This window comes from Acyrthosiphon pisum, chromosome X, assembly GCF_005508785.2.
Source record: "Acyrthosiphon pisum isolate AL4f chromosome X, pea_aphid_22Mar2018_4r6ur, whole genome shotgun sequence".
In the NCBI taxonomy this organism is placed as follows: domain Eukaryota; kingdom Metazoa; phylum Arthropoda; class Insecta; order Hemiptera; family Aphididae; genus Acyrthosiphon; species Acyrthosiphon pisum.
In genome coordinates this window covers 56,236,800-56,257,304 of record NC_042493.1, presented here as the reverse complement: position 1 = coordinate 56,257,304, position 20,505 = coordinate 56,236,800, and the positions used below count along the sequence as shown (strand labels likewise).

Sequence of the window (20,505 nt, the reverse complement as noted above, 5' to 3'; positions counted from 1 at the left end):
TTTACTTCCCTGTTTTCTATCAATGGATAAAGAATATTAATGATACTGCTAATTCATTGCTACATAGGCATTTAGTAACATTTTTATTTAAATAAATAATAAATTACTACGATGCATTGTTCAATGAAATACAATATTATACTTTAACACAACCGATGATAGTATTATAATATTAAATAAGATGACTAAGTTAAATTAAAAATCTTTAAGCAGACACTGGTTAACTATAAAAAGAACTCAATGATATGTTAAAAGTATCATTTTAAGGGTTAAAATAAACTAAATATTATTAAGAGGATGTCAGCACACTGTTTGTTTTCTCTCTCTGACCCACGCACAACATACCTAATTTTACGTTCACAATAATGATTATAATCATAATAATTTCTAAAATTAGAGTGAAATCACCTCTTAACAATTTTAAGGTAGGATTATTACATAAAGCATCTTATTGGCGTTTTATTATGTGTTAATTTAAAGCGAGTTATGAGCATTTTAAGATATACAAACAATTTACAATTTTAAAATACTCATAACTCCCTTTAAAATTAATATATAATATATTTATTTTTTGTCGGGTGGCACTACTGAGTGCCCTCTCTTATCTGTCAGTCTCGCTATGTAAATATCTTAAATCAAAATTACTTATATTATAGATGTTGTATAGATTGTAATTAAATATATTTTTAATAAAAATAAAAAAACCTTAAGTGTTATTTTATGTTTGACACTGGTGTGATTAAAATGTTAATAATACTTTCTAGTTTTTTCATAGTATATAAAACTATTATTGTACATTTCATAAAGTTTGATTTAAGACGCAAGTCATGAACTCAATATAATTTTACTTAAATATAATTTATATTATGTGTACAATAACAAGATATATTCAATTTTAAATCACACCATCAGAAATACACACAAATATATTTAGGATTATGAAAAATAAAATTATGATATACTATCATAAGTTATTAAAATCATTGTGTAAATCAAACTACTTTTACACACATAACATGGGCAACTGCTCACTCGTCACTTCTGTTTCATACATTTTCATGACCCCGTTGAATAATAATTTTTTTAACTTCAGATTTTTACTAAAACCTTTTTTATTATTTTGACTACAATAATAGACCAATAAACTTTAAATTAAAAAAAAACGTAAAGGGTAAGTTTGTACATATTAATATTGTAATATTAAAAAATCTAACAGCCACAAATTTTATTAAAAAAATAACACAATCAAAAACAATCATATCTACAATTTTTAATTAAAGATTAAATGTTTAAATAGTATAAATGTATAATAATAAAATATATTACCTTTATCTTTATCACAACACCAGACACAAACTTCAGTATGACCACAAGCAAGTTTACTAAATTTTTGCACTACAATTTCCTTACATTCTTCAGGATTACATTCTTTTGCACATATATTTTTACACGTATGTCCACAAATTAATTTTCGATCACATTGCTTTGTGCAATGCTTACGTTGTGGTATTGCTTTACATTTCATTGTAACTGAGTGTCCACAGTCTGGTATTACTTTTTTTACCTGAAAAGAATTTAGAATAAACAAAACAGATTGACCAAAGAAAATTTTAACTTACCAGACTTTCACATGGTTTACATGGTTCATAGCATTTAGCTAGACACTTATGACCACATTTTGAAGGACGAATACATGGGAGATTACATTTAATCTCATTAGAATTTATTCCACAAGGAACATCATTTTTTATGTGTCCACAAGGCAGAGTTTTCTTAATTTTAACAGTACATGATGAACAATCTTCATAACACATCTTTTTACATTTGTGATTCAAAGAGCATTCTTTATTAATATTTTCACAAGGTTTTAAGCAATTATACTGTGGATGAATTTTTATAATAATATAATTATTACTATATAATATTACAATATGAAACACATTCAAAAAACTAACACTACCTTTTCGTGATCTGGATCATCATTTTTGTGACAATTTCGTTCACAAGCATGGCCACAATCTAACCGAATATAACATTTAACTGAACAATTTGGGTTTTTGTCATGACATTTTCTAATAATTTTATGTCCACATTCTTCTAGGGTTGATTCCACCTAAATTGAAAATTTTAAGGACCATCTGTAATTAAAATAATACACTACGAATGTTAAAAGTTCAATTTTAAAACTCCAACCATTTCTTCACACGGAAAAGTTTGAATATCAACAAAACATGGTAATTCTGATTGGTGACCACATGGTAACTCTCTCATCATAAGTACGGTGCACTTTCCACAATCCATATAACATTTTTTCATACATGGATGATTATAATCGCACGAACTACGAAACACAAATATATTGCAAATTAATAAATGGTTTTTTTTTAAAAAAAAAATGATAAATAAAATTGTTAAACATTTTACTTGTTACAAGGTTCCCTGCATTTCAATTCCAAATGTTCACGGTCATAGGAATGACATATACTTGAACAATAATGACCACATAATAACAATGATTTACATAACATGGTACAACCACCTTCCATAATTATATTGAAATCTTCACTCTTTGAAACCTTTGTCGTAATACCAGAATGTATGGCACATTCTAAAGTCAATTCATCACCTTGAAACATTATGAACAAAAATAAAAATGTAATCAACCAAAAACTAAATAAAAATATATTTACCATATGAACACTGATCTACTAATGTTTCTTTTATTTGTTTCCACAAATTACCAGATTTGTACAAATTGTCCATATTACCCATTATATAAAGTCCATATTTTGCTCTTGATAATGCAACACATATTCGGTTTTCAGTTTTTAAAAATCCGACATTTCCTTTTTCATTACTTCGAACTAGTGAAAGCAATATAATATCGCTTTCTTCACCCTGATAGTTATCGACAACCGTTATTTTCAATCCATCTAATATGGGGTGTTTTTTCCGTAACTTCAAACATATAAAGATATTAATTAGTCATACTTAAATATTTAATTATTTTAAATAAATAAAAATGTATTAATAATTTACTTCTTACACCTCACCTTACACTTCCAACTATAATTATATTATGTGATCAGCACATCCATAAGGCTAGATCTCCTTCCTCTGGTACACACATCAGCTATTTTCTTATCACTTTCCATTTCATCTCTTTTTTGGTATTTCTCTCCCTCTTTCCTTCTACACTCACTGCCTCATCTATTCATATTGAAAAATTTAAAGTGGTACAATTTTCTAGGTCTTGGGTTCTGCTCATAGATATTATTAAAGAATGGATAGGCAATGGCTATATTAATAATTTAAAAGAAAGCGTGCCAGAATGGGGAAGAGAGAAAGTCTATTTTTATCATTATCTTTCATTCTTGCAGAGGTCTTATCATAATATAATATTTCTACATAAAAATATTTGTGATAAGACCCCTATATTTTCATGTTCGTTTCCCGTATAATATGGCCTATCCGTTCTATATTATCTATCATGGCTTAAATATACAAGGTTATAATTGCACATAGCCAATATTGTTATCAAACAAAAATAAAATGATAGCGTAAGGGTATGGTCCATACATAGAGTATAAGTATAAGGTCTATGGGTCCATATCATAGCATATAATATCATTGTATAGCCAGTATACGTCGTCCCCTTACGCTGCCATTATAATTCCTTAACGTGATAAAATGATATAGTGGGGGTACTATTGAAATAACCTTGTATATTTAAGCCATGTTATCTACGAGTCCACTTATTCAGTCTTATCATATCTATAAGGCTCATTTATACCACAATTAAAGATATATGATTTAGGTATATCTGTAATCGTGATTAATACGTGAATATGTATTCATATCAGTATTTTAAGTATAATATTTGATTCTAATCTTTTAATAAATAATTAATACATACAATAAGTAAATTTTCTTTGATATTAGACTTTACTATTAGGAACTGTAAATACTAATACTATTGTTTTAAAATTTTTATTTACTTGTCTAAGCATTAGAATACAATTCAGAATTCTGTTGATTAGTTAACATACTTAAAATATAAAATTTCAATGTTTAGATAATGTTCAATCTCGTTTCCTTCACTTTATGTCCTTCAAATGTAAGATTACTTGGGTAACAGACAATACTACAAGTCTCAGAAATATTAAAAAATCTACCTTTTTAATCTCAAATGCATTCTCTTGGCTCTTGTCAACAAACACCAAATGCTTCCTCCATACTTGATGCTATTTTTTATGTTTCCTCAAAATCACCATTTCTTTTGTACTACCAACCCTGACTAATTCTAAACCCTTTACTATAAAGTGCTACTTTTCACTCTTCTAGTCTCTCATTAACTTGTTTCAAGGTTTCTCCCATTTATACTACATAATTTGCAAACACCATGGCATCTGAACATCAATATAATCATAATGCAAGTACAAATGAAATTCATAATATCATTTGTATTGTATATAAGATAAACAAAAATAGATTCATACAAATTGAAAAAAGTATGAAAACTTACTGAACGAATTAGAAATAATTGACCACTGTAAGTTGTTAATATTGTCACTTGATTAGTTTTATATCCTTGTAAAATTAAATGCCTGGCAAACATAATTAAAAATCTAGCTTCATGATCATTACTTTTGCTTGAAATTTCCTCAACCTAAATACACAAAAAAATGTTGTATAAATTGAATTATATTGTGATGAAATATTATCATAATATAACATACTTCATTTTCATAAATATTATGGTTTAAGAAAAACATATCTTTGTTAACACCACGAATATGTTCTCTATTGTAGACAGATAAATGATTTTTCAATTCATTGTAGATTGATGGAGTTATAAGGGATGCTATTTCAGGGCGCATTCTATGTTGTTCACCCAATGTGTAACAAGGTACTTCATTATTGACCATACGTTCAAACAATGAAATATCAAAATTGAAATCTTTTGCCAATTTGTAAACTGCATTACTTGGACGAAGTTGTTTATGGTCACCTATAAAAGGAAAAATAAATACATTATTTTTCTAATAAGGTGAATAATAAATACCTATCAGTATTAGATGTTGACAATGCCTTGTTAGTGATGAAACAATGTGTGCTTCTAAAACTTCAGCAGCTTCTTCAACTACAACTAAAAATGAAAATTAACTATTAAATTTCTATAAAGAAATTGAAAATCTTAATACATACCAATTGGTGACTCCAGGCCTTCTAGCATTATCCTATGTTTAGCAGCACCAGTAGTTGTTAGAGCTATAACATGCATCATGTTAAGAAGCTCTATATTTTCTAACTCTCTTAATTCAGAGTATTGCTTGTATACTTGAGTATACTTTTCTTCATAAGTCATTATTTTTGGAACAAACATCTCTTTTGTTTCTCTTGCCCAACGAAAATATAAAGACCATCTTTGACCCATATTTAATTCATATAAATCATGAATTGGTTTTGGTAGCTCAATATCAATATCAACCAAATTCAACATATTTTCAAAATAATCATGTATCTTTTCCATTATACTGAAGTTGAATTTGGCTTCTTCAGATGCATTGTAGAAATTTATATCTAAATTTGATAGATTCTCTAATCTTATATTCTCCTCAAGTAGATTCTTACAAGCATATTTTACATCATCTAAAACTAAACTGTAAATAACAATATCTTTATGAACATAATCTAGATCTTGAAAATCTGATTCATATTGCTTATCTTCATTGTCATCTTCATCCACTTCTTTTTTAACTTCCAATAATTTTTCGGAATGAAAAACTTTATCAATCAAATCATGGCGAATTCCAGTTATAAACCCAATTGGGTCTACACTAAAACAATCAGGATCTTGAAATAACCAAGACAGAAGATCTAAAGAAGTTTTAAAAAAATCATGATATTTTTTAGGCATACCGTTTTTTAGTAACGATAACTCTAATATTCCAGCATTGTATGAGACAACTTCACTACATTTCTTAAAATATTTTATGTTATCCATAGTTGTTTTGACTTGATCTTGAACATTTCTTAGACCTCTATTAGTAGTAATGGATCTTTTGTACGTACGACATATATTTCTTAAACTATATTGTTCGATTAATGGTGACTTGGATTGGCCCCCAATTCTTATAACTTTATTAGTAAAATTTAAGATTCCTTCCATGAACTGATCCAAAGCATGATTAGTATAACATACAACTAATATTGGTTTAGAGAGACAAGGATTTTTATATAAATTATTTATAATGGTTTCCATAATTTTTAATCCTATGAAAGTTTTACCAGTACCAGGCGGCCCTTGAATAACTGTAAATTCTTGAGTTAGTGCTGCTCTAAATGCTTTATATTGCATTCCATCAAGTTTTAGCTGTTCTTCAGTAGGCCATTCATATTTATTTAGTATATGAAATTTTTCTAAGTCATCAATGGAATAGATTGGTTCAGGTAATGTGTCAATATAATATGGATAATCTATAATATTACAAGCCGATATTATATATTTTTCCATCGGGAAATTATGACTATTAATATTTTTAAGGACTTCCATTGAGCATTTATAGGGCTCAAAAAATACCTCGCTCTCCACCATGGTAATAGATGTATTAAACAATGGTTTAGCGTCTTCTAATAATTCTACAATCAAGATCCCTTTTTTTAAAAGTTCAACTTTTCGCTCCAAAACAATACCCAAAAAAAAAGTCTTAAAATTATTGGCAGAAAATAGCAACAAAGAACCATACATAAAACGTTTAGCCATGTCCCAGTTGATTTTTAATTTTTTTTTTTTGTCAAAGTTTATCACATAGCCATATTTATCGCGAACAAATTCACCTGTTTTTAGAAATTCAACATCACGATAAATACGAATATTATTAATTTTTTTTTGACGTTGAGGTTGACGATCATTTATTGATTCTTTATAAAATTGTATTCCTTCTCGTAGTGGAGCAATAAAATCTTCACGTAGAAGACGAAATTGAACATCCAAATAGTGTTCTACATTCTGATAAGCTCCTTTTAAGATATTAGGTCGTAAAAATGGTTTTCCATGTTCAAGATCAATTGCGGTTGGATATACTGTAAGTTCCCTAAAATTTTCAGGGGGAGGCATAATATGAGCAATGTTTTCAATCATACATTTTTCTTTTTCTTTTAATTCTTCTGTTACTTTGGTTTCATTCAGTTTTTGTAGGAGTTCATTCATTTCAACAATTGTATTTTCATTTATTTTAATATGATTACAATAATTTTTAATACCAGATAAAGCAATATTGCTGCTTACTACTATGTCTTTCAATTTTTCTTCAGCTGTTTTCGGAAATAGCGTAGTTATAGATTGAAAAACTACTAAGCAATTTTCATAAAATGTATTCATATTGTTGCATCGATTTTTGTTTTTTTCTGTAGGTGTACTCAGTATATAGGTTTTTATATGATTAAAAAATTGATTACATGTTAATTCTGTTAGTAAAGAAATTTTACTTTGCAATAATTCTGAAGAACAGACTTTAGCTGAAACTTTCATAAGCAAGTATATCCAATCTGGTTCTTTATTTTGTTTGAACAGATCTATGAATCCATTGGTTTTATTAGACATCACAAATACAATTTCAGAAGGATCCATATCACATAATTCTTCGAGGCGCTTGAATCCAAAGGTATACTTTATAATTTTTGTTTCATTAGTGTCATTAACCAAGTCTTGTTTTTGCTCAATTTTTTTTCGCCCCCATCTTTCTTGCCTATTTTCTGAAGACTGTTTAAATTTCAATTGTTCTTGCCGATTTTCTGAATTAAATTTTGATGTCCACTGAGAATGTTTGTTAACTGAATTCCGTTTTTTTTGTTGTTGTTGTTCCTTTGTATTAGAACCACTTGAACGTAACTGTTCATTCTGGTGTTCGAGTGACTTAAAATCAAATTGGATGTTTTCTGCATTAACTGATGGATTTGTTCTGGATCTTCTAGGATGGTAAATTTGACCTTGGTCATTGTGGTTTGTGCGTCTTTTATTAGACATTATCTTATATTTTCAATCTACGGCTAGTCAAGAACTTACATTTGTATCCTGTAACAGTATTACATATATATTATAGAAAATTATAGACTATAATAAATTTCATAACATTTTTTTTTATATATTAGTATGTACATTTTAGATTCTGAATGTAATGATTTTACAATGTGTTTTTTTATTTTTTGTGGCTGTGTACACGATAACTGATAAGTAGTCGAGATAATTTTTTCTATTTTCAACTTTAGTATCCTTTCTGGTTGGAGAGTGAATCTGTCAAGTGCATTTGGTAGGTCAAAATTGAAAAATTCTCGGTAGTTTACAAGTGCCGGGAAAAACAAATAAAATTAAGGAAAACGGGAATTTCTAAGCAAAATCAGTTTTCAACAAAAGCAATGAGTTATAGGTCACTTTAGGCTCCTAGTATATTGTTACAAAGGCAAATAAAAAAAATTAAAAATCCATAGTCACAGTTTTTTTTTTTATAAGCATCTTAAGTTCAAATATTTACAAAATACATAAAAATGATGAAAATTTGGAAATTATTTTGTGTTAGAAATTCATGAAAAATTTTCTTTTTAAAGATTTGAAAATGTAATACAAGATTCCTCATAAGCGTGTCTACCTTTATTAATAAATAAAAAAATGTCTACAAGAAAGTCACATTAAATTTTTATGAGAGTTTGAAATTCATATTTTTACAACATTAGATATTCACTTGATTTCTCATGTAATGATTTTCTTATTTTGTTGTAATTAAAAACAAATGACTGTAGATACTTGAAAATAATTTGACTCTTTTTGAGCTGATTACGGACATTGTCAGTTTTAAATTTTTTTAGTTTTTTTTTCTATAAATATCAATAAAATTTTATTTGTAGCGTCAAAAAGCGTGAAATTTAATGCAAGGCTCCTGATATATTGTTACAGTTGAAAAATATTAAAAATACATTGGCACAATTTTTTTTTATAAGGATTTAAAGTTTGAATTTCGACAAAATTCATCAAATTTAAAATGTAATAATTATTTTGTAGTTGAAAATTTATAAATTGTTCAACTTTTATAGGTAAGGATTTAAAAATTTAAAACAAGGTTCCACGTAAATAGGTTATATATAAATTACTTTAGTCACCTTAATATCATCATAGTACGCTGACTGACCTTTTCGCTCAGAATCGTTTTTCTTAAAAATGTATAAAATGTTCAATTTCAAATCTAAGGATTGAAGATTTCAAAAAAGGTTTCTCTTATATAATTTGTACTATAACCAAAAAACACATATATATGCAGTTTTTTTTTTTTAAGGTTTTTTAGTTTCAAATTTGATGTATAAATATAGAGTAGGTAATGATTTTGATTATTTTGTTGTAATTTAAAAATATTATTATTGGGTAGGTATTTGAAACTTTTGAAGTATATCATTATATTTTATGTACACAAAATTACATTTTCTAATGCAATAATTTTGGCAATAATTAATTTATCCTACTATTGTTAATGTATATTATGTATAAAGTACAATATACTTAGTAATATGATCTTTGTCAGAATCATTTTCGTGTACAAAGATTTTATATCGTTGAATTCAAATTTAACTCATCTATACAGTGATTCTTCTACACTTAATGAACAACATAAAGAATTACCCACTTCTCTTACCCTATATTGATTTGTCATTTTTTTTAATTTTAAAATTTAAAAACCAATTTAATTTTCAATTAAACATTTACTGACTAACTTATAAAATAAAAATATTAACTGTTTAATATATTTTATAATTTTACAAAAGATATGAATAACATAAAATCAAAAGAAAACTAATTTCCAATTTTGAACGAATTAAATATTTGTTACATGAATTGTATTTATACATTATACACACAAGTTATATAGTACATATAACCATTGTATAAATTTTAAAAGAATTAAAACTATACTACTAAAGTTATACAGTTTTAATATGACAATGAAGTTATACACGTGCATATGACGTATGCCCAGTGGCTAGGGCTGAAATGTTGGGGGGGTTGTAGCCCCCATCTGACATTACAAGAAAAGTAACCCGTCGGCGTGAACCGCCTCCACACCCCAAATATATGTTCACTTAAAAATATAAAAAAATCTCACAGACAAAATCAATTATTTATTTACTCAGGTATTTGATTATACCTTATTTCTTAATATTTATATTATAATTTTCAAACATAAAAAATAATATTTTTTGCTTAATACCTTTATATTATATATTATAATATAGTTTTATTCATATAAATATTAAATTTTATAAAATTAGATTTATTTTAATTTATTGCCATTCCGTTGTTGTCAAACCATGCCTTTAATTGTTTAATTGATGTATTCCCTATATAGGCTATATTAAATAATAGTTCATCTGATTTTTCTTTAATTAATACTTAGGTGTTATCAGCAAAACATATTATCTTACCACTAATATTCAGATTTAATAATCCATTAATATAAATTAAAAATAACAGTGGTCCTAAGACAGTTCCTTGAGAGTGTGTAAGAATCAGAGGTTTGCTATGTACATTATTAATTGTAACTGTTTGAGTTCTGTTGTTTATGTAAGATTCGAAAAGATCTTTTGCTAATCCTTTTATTCCAGCGTTCTCAAGTTTCTTTAAAAGCAACTAGAGGTTAACGTTATCAAAGGCTTTTTTTATGTCCAGGAAAATTCCAATTATTTTAACATTTTGAATCACTAAACAAATAGTTAAATGTAGTTGAATAGTTGAATGTATCTAATGTACCTAATCAGTAATCTTTTAAAAGAACTATAACATTTCACATTGTGATACAAAAAAAAATAATATTGTTAATTTTTGAATATTATTTATTATATATTAATTTTTTTAATGAGAAGTATACCTATATTATCTTTATATATATATAATTCTACTGTACATGTGTTGTGATTGAACTCTTCTAAACGGTTGGACCAATTTTATTTTAATGAATTTTTTTATATGCGTTTGGGTGACGCCCTGAATTGTTTAGATTCACAAATCATCCCTCTAGGTCCTACCAGGGGATGTGATCAAACGGGGATTTAGAGATTTACGGTGGAAATTTTTGTTTATAAATGGTTGCTATGGGTATAAAAACTATCATAATAATAATTATAGGTTGTTGCGAAATCAATGTATTCATTCAATGCTTTTAAGTTTTTTGTACGCTGTGTTTTGATATTATATATATTGTAATTATGTAAATATTGTAAGTATTATACTCACATATAAGTTACACACATAAAACAATTCCACGTCTTCGTGGACAAGGAGCAGTGGCGCACACTCAAAAATAAATAGGGGTAGCAATTTGAATCTGTTACTTCTATATTGGCTAATAGGCTAATGGCTATAGCCTATAGTAATTCAATAGTTTATTTTCAATATTTTTGTACGTAGTAGAATTTTTCTGATGTAAATATTTTGGAGCTAAAGGTCCACCCACCCACCTACCAAAAAATCAGTAGTAGCAGTTGCTACCCTTGAACCCTCCAGTGTATGCCACTGACGAGGAGGAAATATTGGTCGACAGACTCGGCATTCACAATTAATCCAGCCGTTTAGGAGGAGTTCAGTGACATACTTGGTATAACTTCGATACTTTAGAGTTAAATTATAAAGCACGGTGTCCGCGATCCAGATTGCCTACCTCATAATATACTGCTACGAATCAGAATTTTTATTCTAGGCCACAGAAAAGTTAAGATAAATTTTGAACACAATACACCGAATATTAAATAACGAATTGAACAAAGTTTGAGTTATATAGAGTTGGTACACTTAACAGGAAGCGAAGTGCACGGTATAAGCTAGTATAAGTATAATATTATACAATATAATATATTATTAATAATGTAATAGTTACGCAAATTATATTTTAAAAATGCCATGCGGTTGTCAGTAATATTGTAGTCTGGGGGTTATTTTTCTTAGGGTCGGAGATTTTTTTCAGGGGATTTTTATTCCGCTATTACCTATCCTATGTTATAGTTCAGTGCATAGGTATACTGTAAAATTATGTGTAATAATCTTACCAAATACAAAATAATTTATATCATACCGACATAAATTGTTTCCTTAAAACAAATAAAAGCATACAGCTTATATTTTTACCATATTTATCATAGGCAGTATAAAAAAAAAAGTAAAAAATTAAATAATTACAAAAAAAAAATAAGAAATACAGTTAAGTTTTTAAAGATTTGTTAATATTTTCTGAAAGAATTGAATAATTTATTTTGAAGGAGCTATAAAAGTTTTTTTCAGCCCTTACCCCCTAGTTGCGCTTATGCGTAAGACCCACACCTATCTCTACCAGATTAACATAAGTTCTAAAAAAAAAAATAAAGGTGGGCAAGTGGGTACTGTTCTGCTGTACATTAGGTGTCACCTGAGTCACTGTAATGAATGTGTTAAGAGGCCTGCACGTGGCTTGTTTTTTGTTCAAAAATCTACTTCACAGGAAAAACTCTCACAAGCCGTGGAACAATCCAATTTAGATATTTTTTTTTTAAGGTTAAACACTTCTTTCAAGGCACATTGAACTTGGATTTCCAAAATCATAAAATACAATCTTACGTAATTTGTTTTGTTTTAAGCAACAAAATCAAAAATAGAAGTTGCTAGTACTTTTGTAAATGAAATACTTTTGCTCATTATACTAACATTTAGTGGTTTCTCCAAAATATTCAGCACAATGAAAGATTGAAAGATATATCACATTCTTATAATACAATTAAAAGCTTAATATAAAGCCTTCAAAATGATGTGTAATTGTTCATATTCTGAGTTAAAAAATTACCAGGAATGCCTGTCAATAACAAAATTAATACCTTCATATTTAAAAATTTCTTTCAGCAACATTATTACCTATCTATATATTATTCTATATCAGTATAATCTACAATATTCAAGATTATTTATTTGTACCTCTATGGAAAATATTTTATTATTTTTGAGTTTGTGGTAATAAATATTCATATAAATCATGAACTAAATAATATAATTTTTTGACTTTTTTTTCATTTGGTGTATAATAAACTAAAGAAGTTTCTGGTGAAATCAGAACTAACTTATATTTTTGGTTTGGAAGAAATATGTTAAATAAGCAACAAAACACCAAAATGTAGAGATAAAAGTAATGTATTTTATTCATAAATATATTTATAGTTATGTAATAGTAATTAGTATTGATGTATGATTATTAAATTTTTGTTTTTAATAAATAACTATGAAATATAATTAAATTGCTTGGACGGATATGTGTGGAGATGCCTAGAATATTCCAAGAATTTAGGTAAATCAAAACAAAAGTAAATTTCAAAACTTTATTAAATATTATGTTTTTATAACAATAATTTGACATTATAATCGTTCTATTAATTTCACCATGTTCTCTAGCCCTCCCCCATCAGAATTTTTTTTAAATTACTTATGGCCTCCTAAAAAAATTAACTATATTTTTCCAAATGTAAAATTTACTGTTTATGTATCCATAGGGATACGATTGTAAATTTTACATATTTATGGACAAAAAGTGTATCTTTATCGTTATTTTCCTATTGTGGAATTTTTTCGATAGCAGGTTAGTTAAACGAACCGCCAAAAATATGACAATGATAGGCTCGACATATTTGATGACGAGGATATTGATTTAATATGAAATACATTACCTATATCTGTACATTTTGGTTTTTTGTTGCTTATTATTTCAACCTATTTCTTCAAACCAAAAAATAAAAGTTAGTTCTGATTTCACCAAAAACTTCAGTTTTATTACATTCAGAATGAAAAAATAAAAAAAATCAACTTTGAGTTAGTTTAATACAAAAATGATTGGAAGAACTTTATAATTCAGTTTTATGTTGTTTATCAACAATAACATAAATATTAAGAACGATAGGTAAGTTCTGATTCCCCTAAAAATTTGAGCATATAAATACTAAAATTTCCAAAAATATTAATGTTTGGTATTTTAAGCCCAAAAACACGATTATTGGAAAAATTAAGCATTTTAAAGTTTTTTGACCATAACTTCCAAATGTAGTTTGAGCGTCTTTTTTTGAATGTAACATCAAATATTAAGGATGCAAAACACACATTTAGAAAAAAAAATTTTCCAAAAAATTGCTTGTGAGCTTATCTACATTTGTTACATACTATATCATACAAAAAAATACGAAATAAAATATTAATAGGTACTTAGAATTTTTATTTTTTATGAATACAGGACAAAAGCTCACACATTTTACGGAAATGATTCAAATCGGGGAATCCTGCTGATTCCGCGTTTGGCCTGGCACAAACGCCGAAGTAATTAATAAAAATGCTTACTTACTCCCTAATTTTATGTTTTTGAGTTGGGATTGGCCGTTCAGGTGAAGCCGTGAAGGAAATCGCCAAGTTTATACCATTATAACTTTATCTAAATTACGCACATAGGACACACCTCGCACAGCTGATGCGGTGAAAAACGAGTCGCAAAACGCCGTGTATGAAATCATCGACCGGCCGCCATATTGTCGAGCTGTGGACACTATATAGTAGACATCAACGCCTAACAGTATAGGTATTAGGTACCTACTATGGCACATAAACTAACAAATTGGGTATCGCAACAGATATAAAATCTAATATTATAGATATCTGTGCGAATCGTACAGCTAATAACATGGCGGTGGGATAGAAAATCGGAGCGCGATCGCGAAAGGGACGACACCGGCGGAACATCAACCAAGAATTCTGAATACACCAGTTAGGCGAAATGATCGCAAGACCGATCGCGAGTTATGACCCACCATTCATCAGATCTCTGTCTGTAGACCGATCATACAGAATTAAAATGACACATAGAGCGTATAAGCATTAATAATTTAAGTGTTACATTATTACTACTCAAAAGATAAAAAAAATCATGTAGTCGTCTTATCCAGATTAGACCATTCAGGGTAAATACTTAATAGTAGGTATTATGACTAAATATTTATTATACAATATAATTATGACCATCGCATCATAAACTATACATTAAAGTACTTACTGTATTGTACGCAGAAAGCGTTTTCGTAGTGCAACACGTAAGTAATAGGCAAATTATAAAACAGAATAACACGCAATACTCATAAGGAGACCGGCAGACCGCTGACGGAGAAGTGAACGCCGAGTACAGACAACGGACGGGCTTTACTCAGCGTCAGGCGGTAAACACAATTTGTCATTGAAATATTGAATTATGGTTATTGGTTTAGCATTAATTGATCATGAAACTAGTGTTGTTATCTATCTCAGTGTGAGTTACACACAGATCTATACAATAATTATTGTATATTATCTATCTGTGGATTTACTCGTCGTCTTTGCATCAGCGTCTGTGAGTGGGACTATGAATATCATAGATAATATAAGAATATTATCTATGATGAATATGCCATAGAGTAAACATGTGTACTATGCTTAATCTATGGACTATGACTATGCTATGGGGAAGTAGTTGGGTGGTTGGAATCATTGAACTATATGATAACTATATGTTATGTATATGTATGTTTACTATATGTTATGTATATGTTATGAACTATATGTTATCATATATGGTTGGAATTCGGCTTTCACCGTAAATTTGATTTGATATCAGAATTCAGAACATGGACCTCGCAGATAGGCGTCCGGCGTCCCTCCATACCACGATTTAAGATATACGGTTGCGTATCGAACTCTCATAATCAAATTACTTGACCGGTGAACTAACTGTCTGAAACAGCTGTTCTCTCTACTACTAGCACACCGAGAGGACAAGTTTATAGATTCAATAATATTATATACTAGCTGCCAGTGTGCCTCGATTCCGGGCGTTGTTCGAGGGTCTCAGGTGTTTCGGATAGTTGGTTCACCAGTCATCATATAGCACTATTCGTTATAGGCCGATGTTTAACCTGTATATCTTAAATCGTGCTCCATACCACAGACTTCTATTATACTACAACTATTGTTCTATGTCTTGTGACACTACGCTGTACTATACATAAACATAATAGAATATCATTATAATATTTTTCCATGGTACTTTAGTCTATAATACTACTATATTTAATGTTATAGAAATTTGTGCTCCATACAGGACTGCTGCCTGCGCCTGCCACAGGTTGGTTGCCCATTATACCACGTCCAATATTGTTGGAGGGGAAAATATTAGGTGTAGCGTTTTCCATCAGACCATATTAATATTATATACTAATCTATGCATCAAAACGTACAGTTTGCACCAAAGAACATAACAAAAGCAGCAGCTATCAAAATACAACTAATGTTTACTGAAAAATATTCCAGTTGAACTTAAATGTCTTGAATCCATAGATAATATAAGATATATTATATTATTATCTATGCCTGAATCACGATTTAAGATAGTACTATCTAACTCGAATCCACCGTTATCACTTTTCCAGTGGTAGTCGTGATAATGATTGTAAAAATTGAACCATTTTTTATTTAAGTATGAATAAATTAGTTTTAATTTTATTTATGCTAACTTACTAATTTCTAGTAAATAAAGTATACTCATAAAACATTACAGAAGCAACATCTGGGGTGGTCAACATTAATGAGTCTAGAATGCATAGACCTATAAACTAAAGCAGAGTTTACCTAACATCCTAAGTTAACATTATTGCCGAGCCAAAATAATTTCGCCAGGCAACGGTATTATATATCTAATAGTCCAAGCAAAACTGTTAAATATAGTATTCATGTACTAACTTGACTACAGAGTAAAATTACGTATTATGTATTCTATTCTTTAATATTAGCATAAAAAAAAAAATCTTCAAGGAAGTACTTTATGTCCTGATACTATCATTTATTAACAATAATATTTAAGCTGTTGATATTATATTTTACATTTTTCAACATAGTACGTGAATTATTATAAAATCAAATTACAAATCATTTGTTTGATCAAGAAAATGTAGTGATTAATAACACACTATTAATTTATGGCAAAATAAAGTTACAATTTATTGATACTTGATTACATAATATATTTTTTATGATCAGATTTGTAACAGTAGTCATATACAGTAATTAGTTTATAAACTAAGCTAAAATTACCAAAATTATTTTATGGTAGGGTATAGTTACAATACATAGATATTTGACTACCTATTTAAGATATAAAATCACATAACAAATAATATATAATATATAATATTGGGTCAACTTTAATGTTATACTTGAGAAAAAACGATTTATTTCAAACATCTCATGTGTATGGTTCATCTCCAGTATGAATCATGATTTCTAATGGGAGCTTTGATAACCTAGCAAAGCTCACATAAGAATTCATACTGGAGAAAAACCATATACATGTTATATTTGTTACAAATACTATTGTGTTGATTAAAAGTTGATGTTTGAAAAAACGATTTATTGCAAATATCTCATGTGTATGGTTCATCTCCAGTATGAATCATATGATTTCTAATGGGAGCTTTGATAACCTAGCAAAGCTCACATAAGAATTCATACTGGAGAAAAACCATATACATGTTATATTTGTTACAAATACTATTCTGTTGATTAAAAGTTGATGCTTGAGAAAATGATTTATTGCAAATATCTAATTTATAAATTTAACACTATGAATATTGTTGTTTTTAATAATGATTTATTGCAGATGACATATTGGTATTGGTTTTCAACAGTTAAACTTGATTGTTTTATGTTTTTTTGAGACGATATGAAATCACATTGTGTTGAGTTGGTATGAGTTGATGCTTTAACGTTACTATTTCAATTAGAAGACTTGTTTTCAACCAGGACATAACGTAATGTTGTAGATGCAAAATGTAAATGATGGCACATAATTGTTTTCATTTATAAAAATAACATTCATATTACATTATGCTACCATCAAATATTTCCAATTCAGTTATTATTAGAGTTTGCCATTTCCTGTAATGTGTATGGAATCTTTTAGGTATCTAACTGAAACAATAAATTATATTTAAAATATTATATATGGCTTTGATTCAACAAAAATATAACAATAAACAATAATTAAGTATATAATGCTTTCTCAGCTTTGCCTCCCCTTCCCTTTATAAAAAATTTTATTAGTATAATAATATTATAAACATATTATTGTATGTATAATAATAGAATATAAATTGACCTACTAACTACGATTAATATTATAATTTGTACCATCTAATTCCGAAATAAGAATGCAGGTTTATGTGATTTTATAATATAGATGCATTGTATCCTATTGTAAACACAACGAATACCTACAAAAACATTTTCTATTCTGAGCATGCTGTACAAATATTATATTGCATCCGGTGCGATAAGTTTCAAGCTGTTTTGTTCTTATTTATCGTATTTACATAGAACATGGTGTTAAAGATATCTTTATATAATAACAAATATTAGAGTAAAAGTTTTAAAATATGGTTCAACTTTTTTTAGAGCCTTGCGTATTTCAACAATATAATAGGGTGGCCATGCCACTCGTTAACTATGTGCCTGACCATTTTTAAACTGGAGTCTATAATCTTGTTCATAGAATATGGATTCTAACTTATAAACTTATATAAAAATGGTAAATGTATTTTACAGTTCACATACATAAATAAAACTACATATACATAAATATAGATAATATTTAGTATATACTAGTGCTCAAACATGTATGTTTTAAAAAAATTGTGTCCTAACAAATCATGATTTGGAATGAAATTCTCAAACGCATCGAAGCCATTTAAAGATAGTTAATTAATAGTGATGAGAACAATATGAAAATAAAATAGGAACTAACAATCTGGGAGGAATCTCCATGAAGGTAGTAATAAAATATTAACCATTGATAAGTATATTAACAATCATTATCACCATAATTCATAATTAAGCTTATACCTATACAGTTGATTTATCAATTTATATATCATGAGGTCATAGTATAGTTTGATGAAATAATTTAGTGTACCTATTTTCTGTAAACAAAATAATGAAAGTGTTTAGTAACGTGTCAAATAAACTTTTTTTTATACATGCTATTAGGTAAATGTAATTGTTAGTTTATTCAATGAAATAGACTAAGGCTGCTCGAACCCAGGCTCGTCAACACAATAGAATTTGCCCACGGTTAGATACCAGTTAATATTTTGTCACGAGCTTATTGGTATTATTTTTGTTTATAGATTGTCGCGAGTGTTTGTCCGTCGACAGTCGTGGTATATCAACCCGACGAGTTTAGATAGTAAATTTAAAATTCAAAGTATTGTAAAAATAGACTATATGTGTAAGATATGTTGTTCGTAAGATGGCCCACCAGCTAAATGTAATTGAAATTACAGCCCACTTCCGAAATAAACTGGGAACCTTGCAATAGACAAAGTAACACACTGCTCACCCACGAATAAACTTAAAGACCGGCCTACTTGTGTTGCTGTTTGCTAGTTAGTGAAATCACTATAGCGACTTGTGCCAAGTGACAAGCCAGATTAATACTTCAACTCTCAAGTGTAATCCAACTAGTTTTTACACGCCACTCACGCACGACTCTGTTTGCCGATAAGCAGCACCAGCGTGATCAACGATTTGAGTGATGCACGTGCATGTTTATCCATGCAAATTAAGGCACTAGTCAAGTTTCAGGTGTAAAAATGTTCCTGCGCACAAGTGAAAATAAAAGTTGGAATATTCGACATTACTGGCGAGCTGGCGCGTAGATGATGATGCCACAAGAAACATGCACGTGTAAACCCACCTTAACATACAAAATGTGTTTACTTACAAGAATAACCATTGTTCATCACTCAGCACTCCATCAGATACAGCTTTATGAGTTTGAGACTTTGAAACTTGAATTATGACTACGAGAGTCACGACTAAGGAGAATACGAGACAACATTTTCCACGTTCTAAGCATAGACAAAGAAAATAAAGGCCAGAGCGCCCGAAGGCCGGGAGGCTCGAGTGCTCGACGTCCGATACTCCGAATCCCGATGTGAAACAGTGAAACATAACCTAACCTTTTGTTTTTCAAGAAATATTATTCATGTTTTTTTTACGTATACATTATTATTTACTACTTTCACATCCCGATTGGACGTAATGTTAACACTGATAATATATCTGATATCTATTGTTACCAAAATTGATAAGTGCTAAAGATGCGTACAAGTAATATTATGATGATTTAAATATTATTAAATATTATGATGATTAGAAAATAAATTTTCACCACATAAAAAGGAGAGCTTTGGCTGTGCAACGTTGTTTTTATTTTTTTGATATCATTTATCTATATGAAAAAAGTTTTTCAAGTTTTAAAAACACAAACAATAATGGTTTTTGAAACAGTAAGAACTTTTTTCATATAAGTGATGTAAAAAAAAAAAACAACGTTGCACAGCTAAAGTTCTCCTTTTTATATGGTGAAAATATCGTTTCTT

At 28.5% G+C, this 20,505-nt stretch overlaps 2 protein-coding genes across 3 annotated transcripts in view; both read right to left on the bottom strand.

The window, feature by feature from the left end:
* The window catches only part of LOC100168619 (NFX1-type zinc finger-containing protein 1), a 24,286-nt gene extending 4,127 nt beyond the window's left edge, over nt 1-20,159 (bottom strand). Inside the window, exons 1-11 of one of the 2 annotated variants that reach the window (XM_029487346.1) lie at nt 19,845-20,159; nt 5,209-8,077; nt 5,066-5,149; nt 4,740-5,011; nt 4,526-4,669; nt 2,691-2,958; nt 2,425-2,626; nt 2,194-2,341; nt 1,961-2,113; nt 1,620-1,880; nt 1,327-1,564 (exon numbers count right to left, since the gene is read on the bottom strand). In XM_029487346.1, coding sequence (XP_029343206.1) covers nt 1,327-1,564; nt 1,620-1,880; nt 1,961-2,113; nt 2,194-2,341; nt 2,425-2,626; nt 2,691-2,958; nt 4,526-4,669; nt 4,740-5,011; nt 5,066-5,149; nt 5,209-8,029 — 4,591 coding nt within the window. In that variant the 5' untranslated portion in view covers nt 8,030-8,077; nt 19,845-20,159. Of the gene's footprint in view, nt 1-1,326; nt 1,565-1,619; nt 1,881-1,960; nt 2,114-2,193; nt 2,342-2,424; nt 2,627-2,690; nt 2,959-4,525; nt 4,670-4,739; nt 5,012-5,065; nt 5,150-5,208; nt 8,078-15,092; nt 15,450-19,844 lie in introns of those variants that run through there. The other variant, XM_001946531.5, reaches the window with a different exon arrangement.
* The window catches only part of LOC100575385 (probable glutamate receptor), a 19,101-nt gene continuing 15,905 nt past the window's right edge, over nt 17,310-20,505 (bottom strand). Inside the window, exon 7 of the mRNA XM_029485202.1 lies at nt 17,310-17,394. Within this exon, the coding sequence (XP_029341062.1) occupies nt 17,310-17,394 (85 nt within the window). The remainder of the gene's footprint in view (nt 17,395-20,505) is intronic.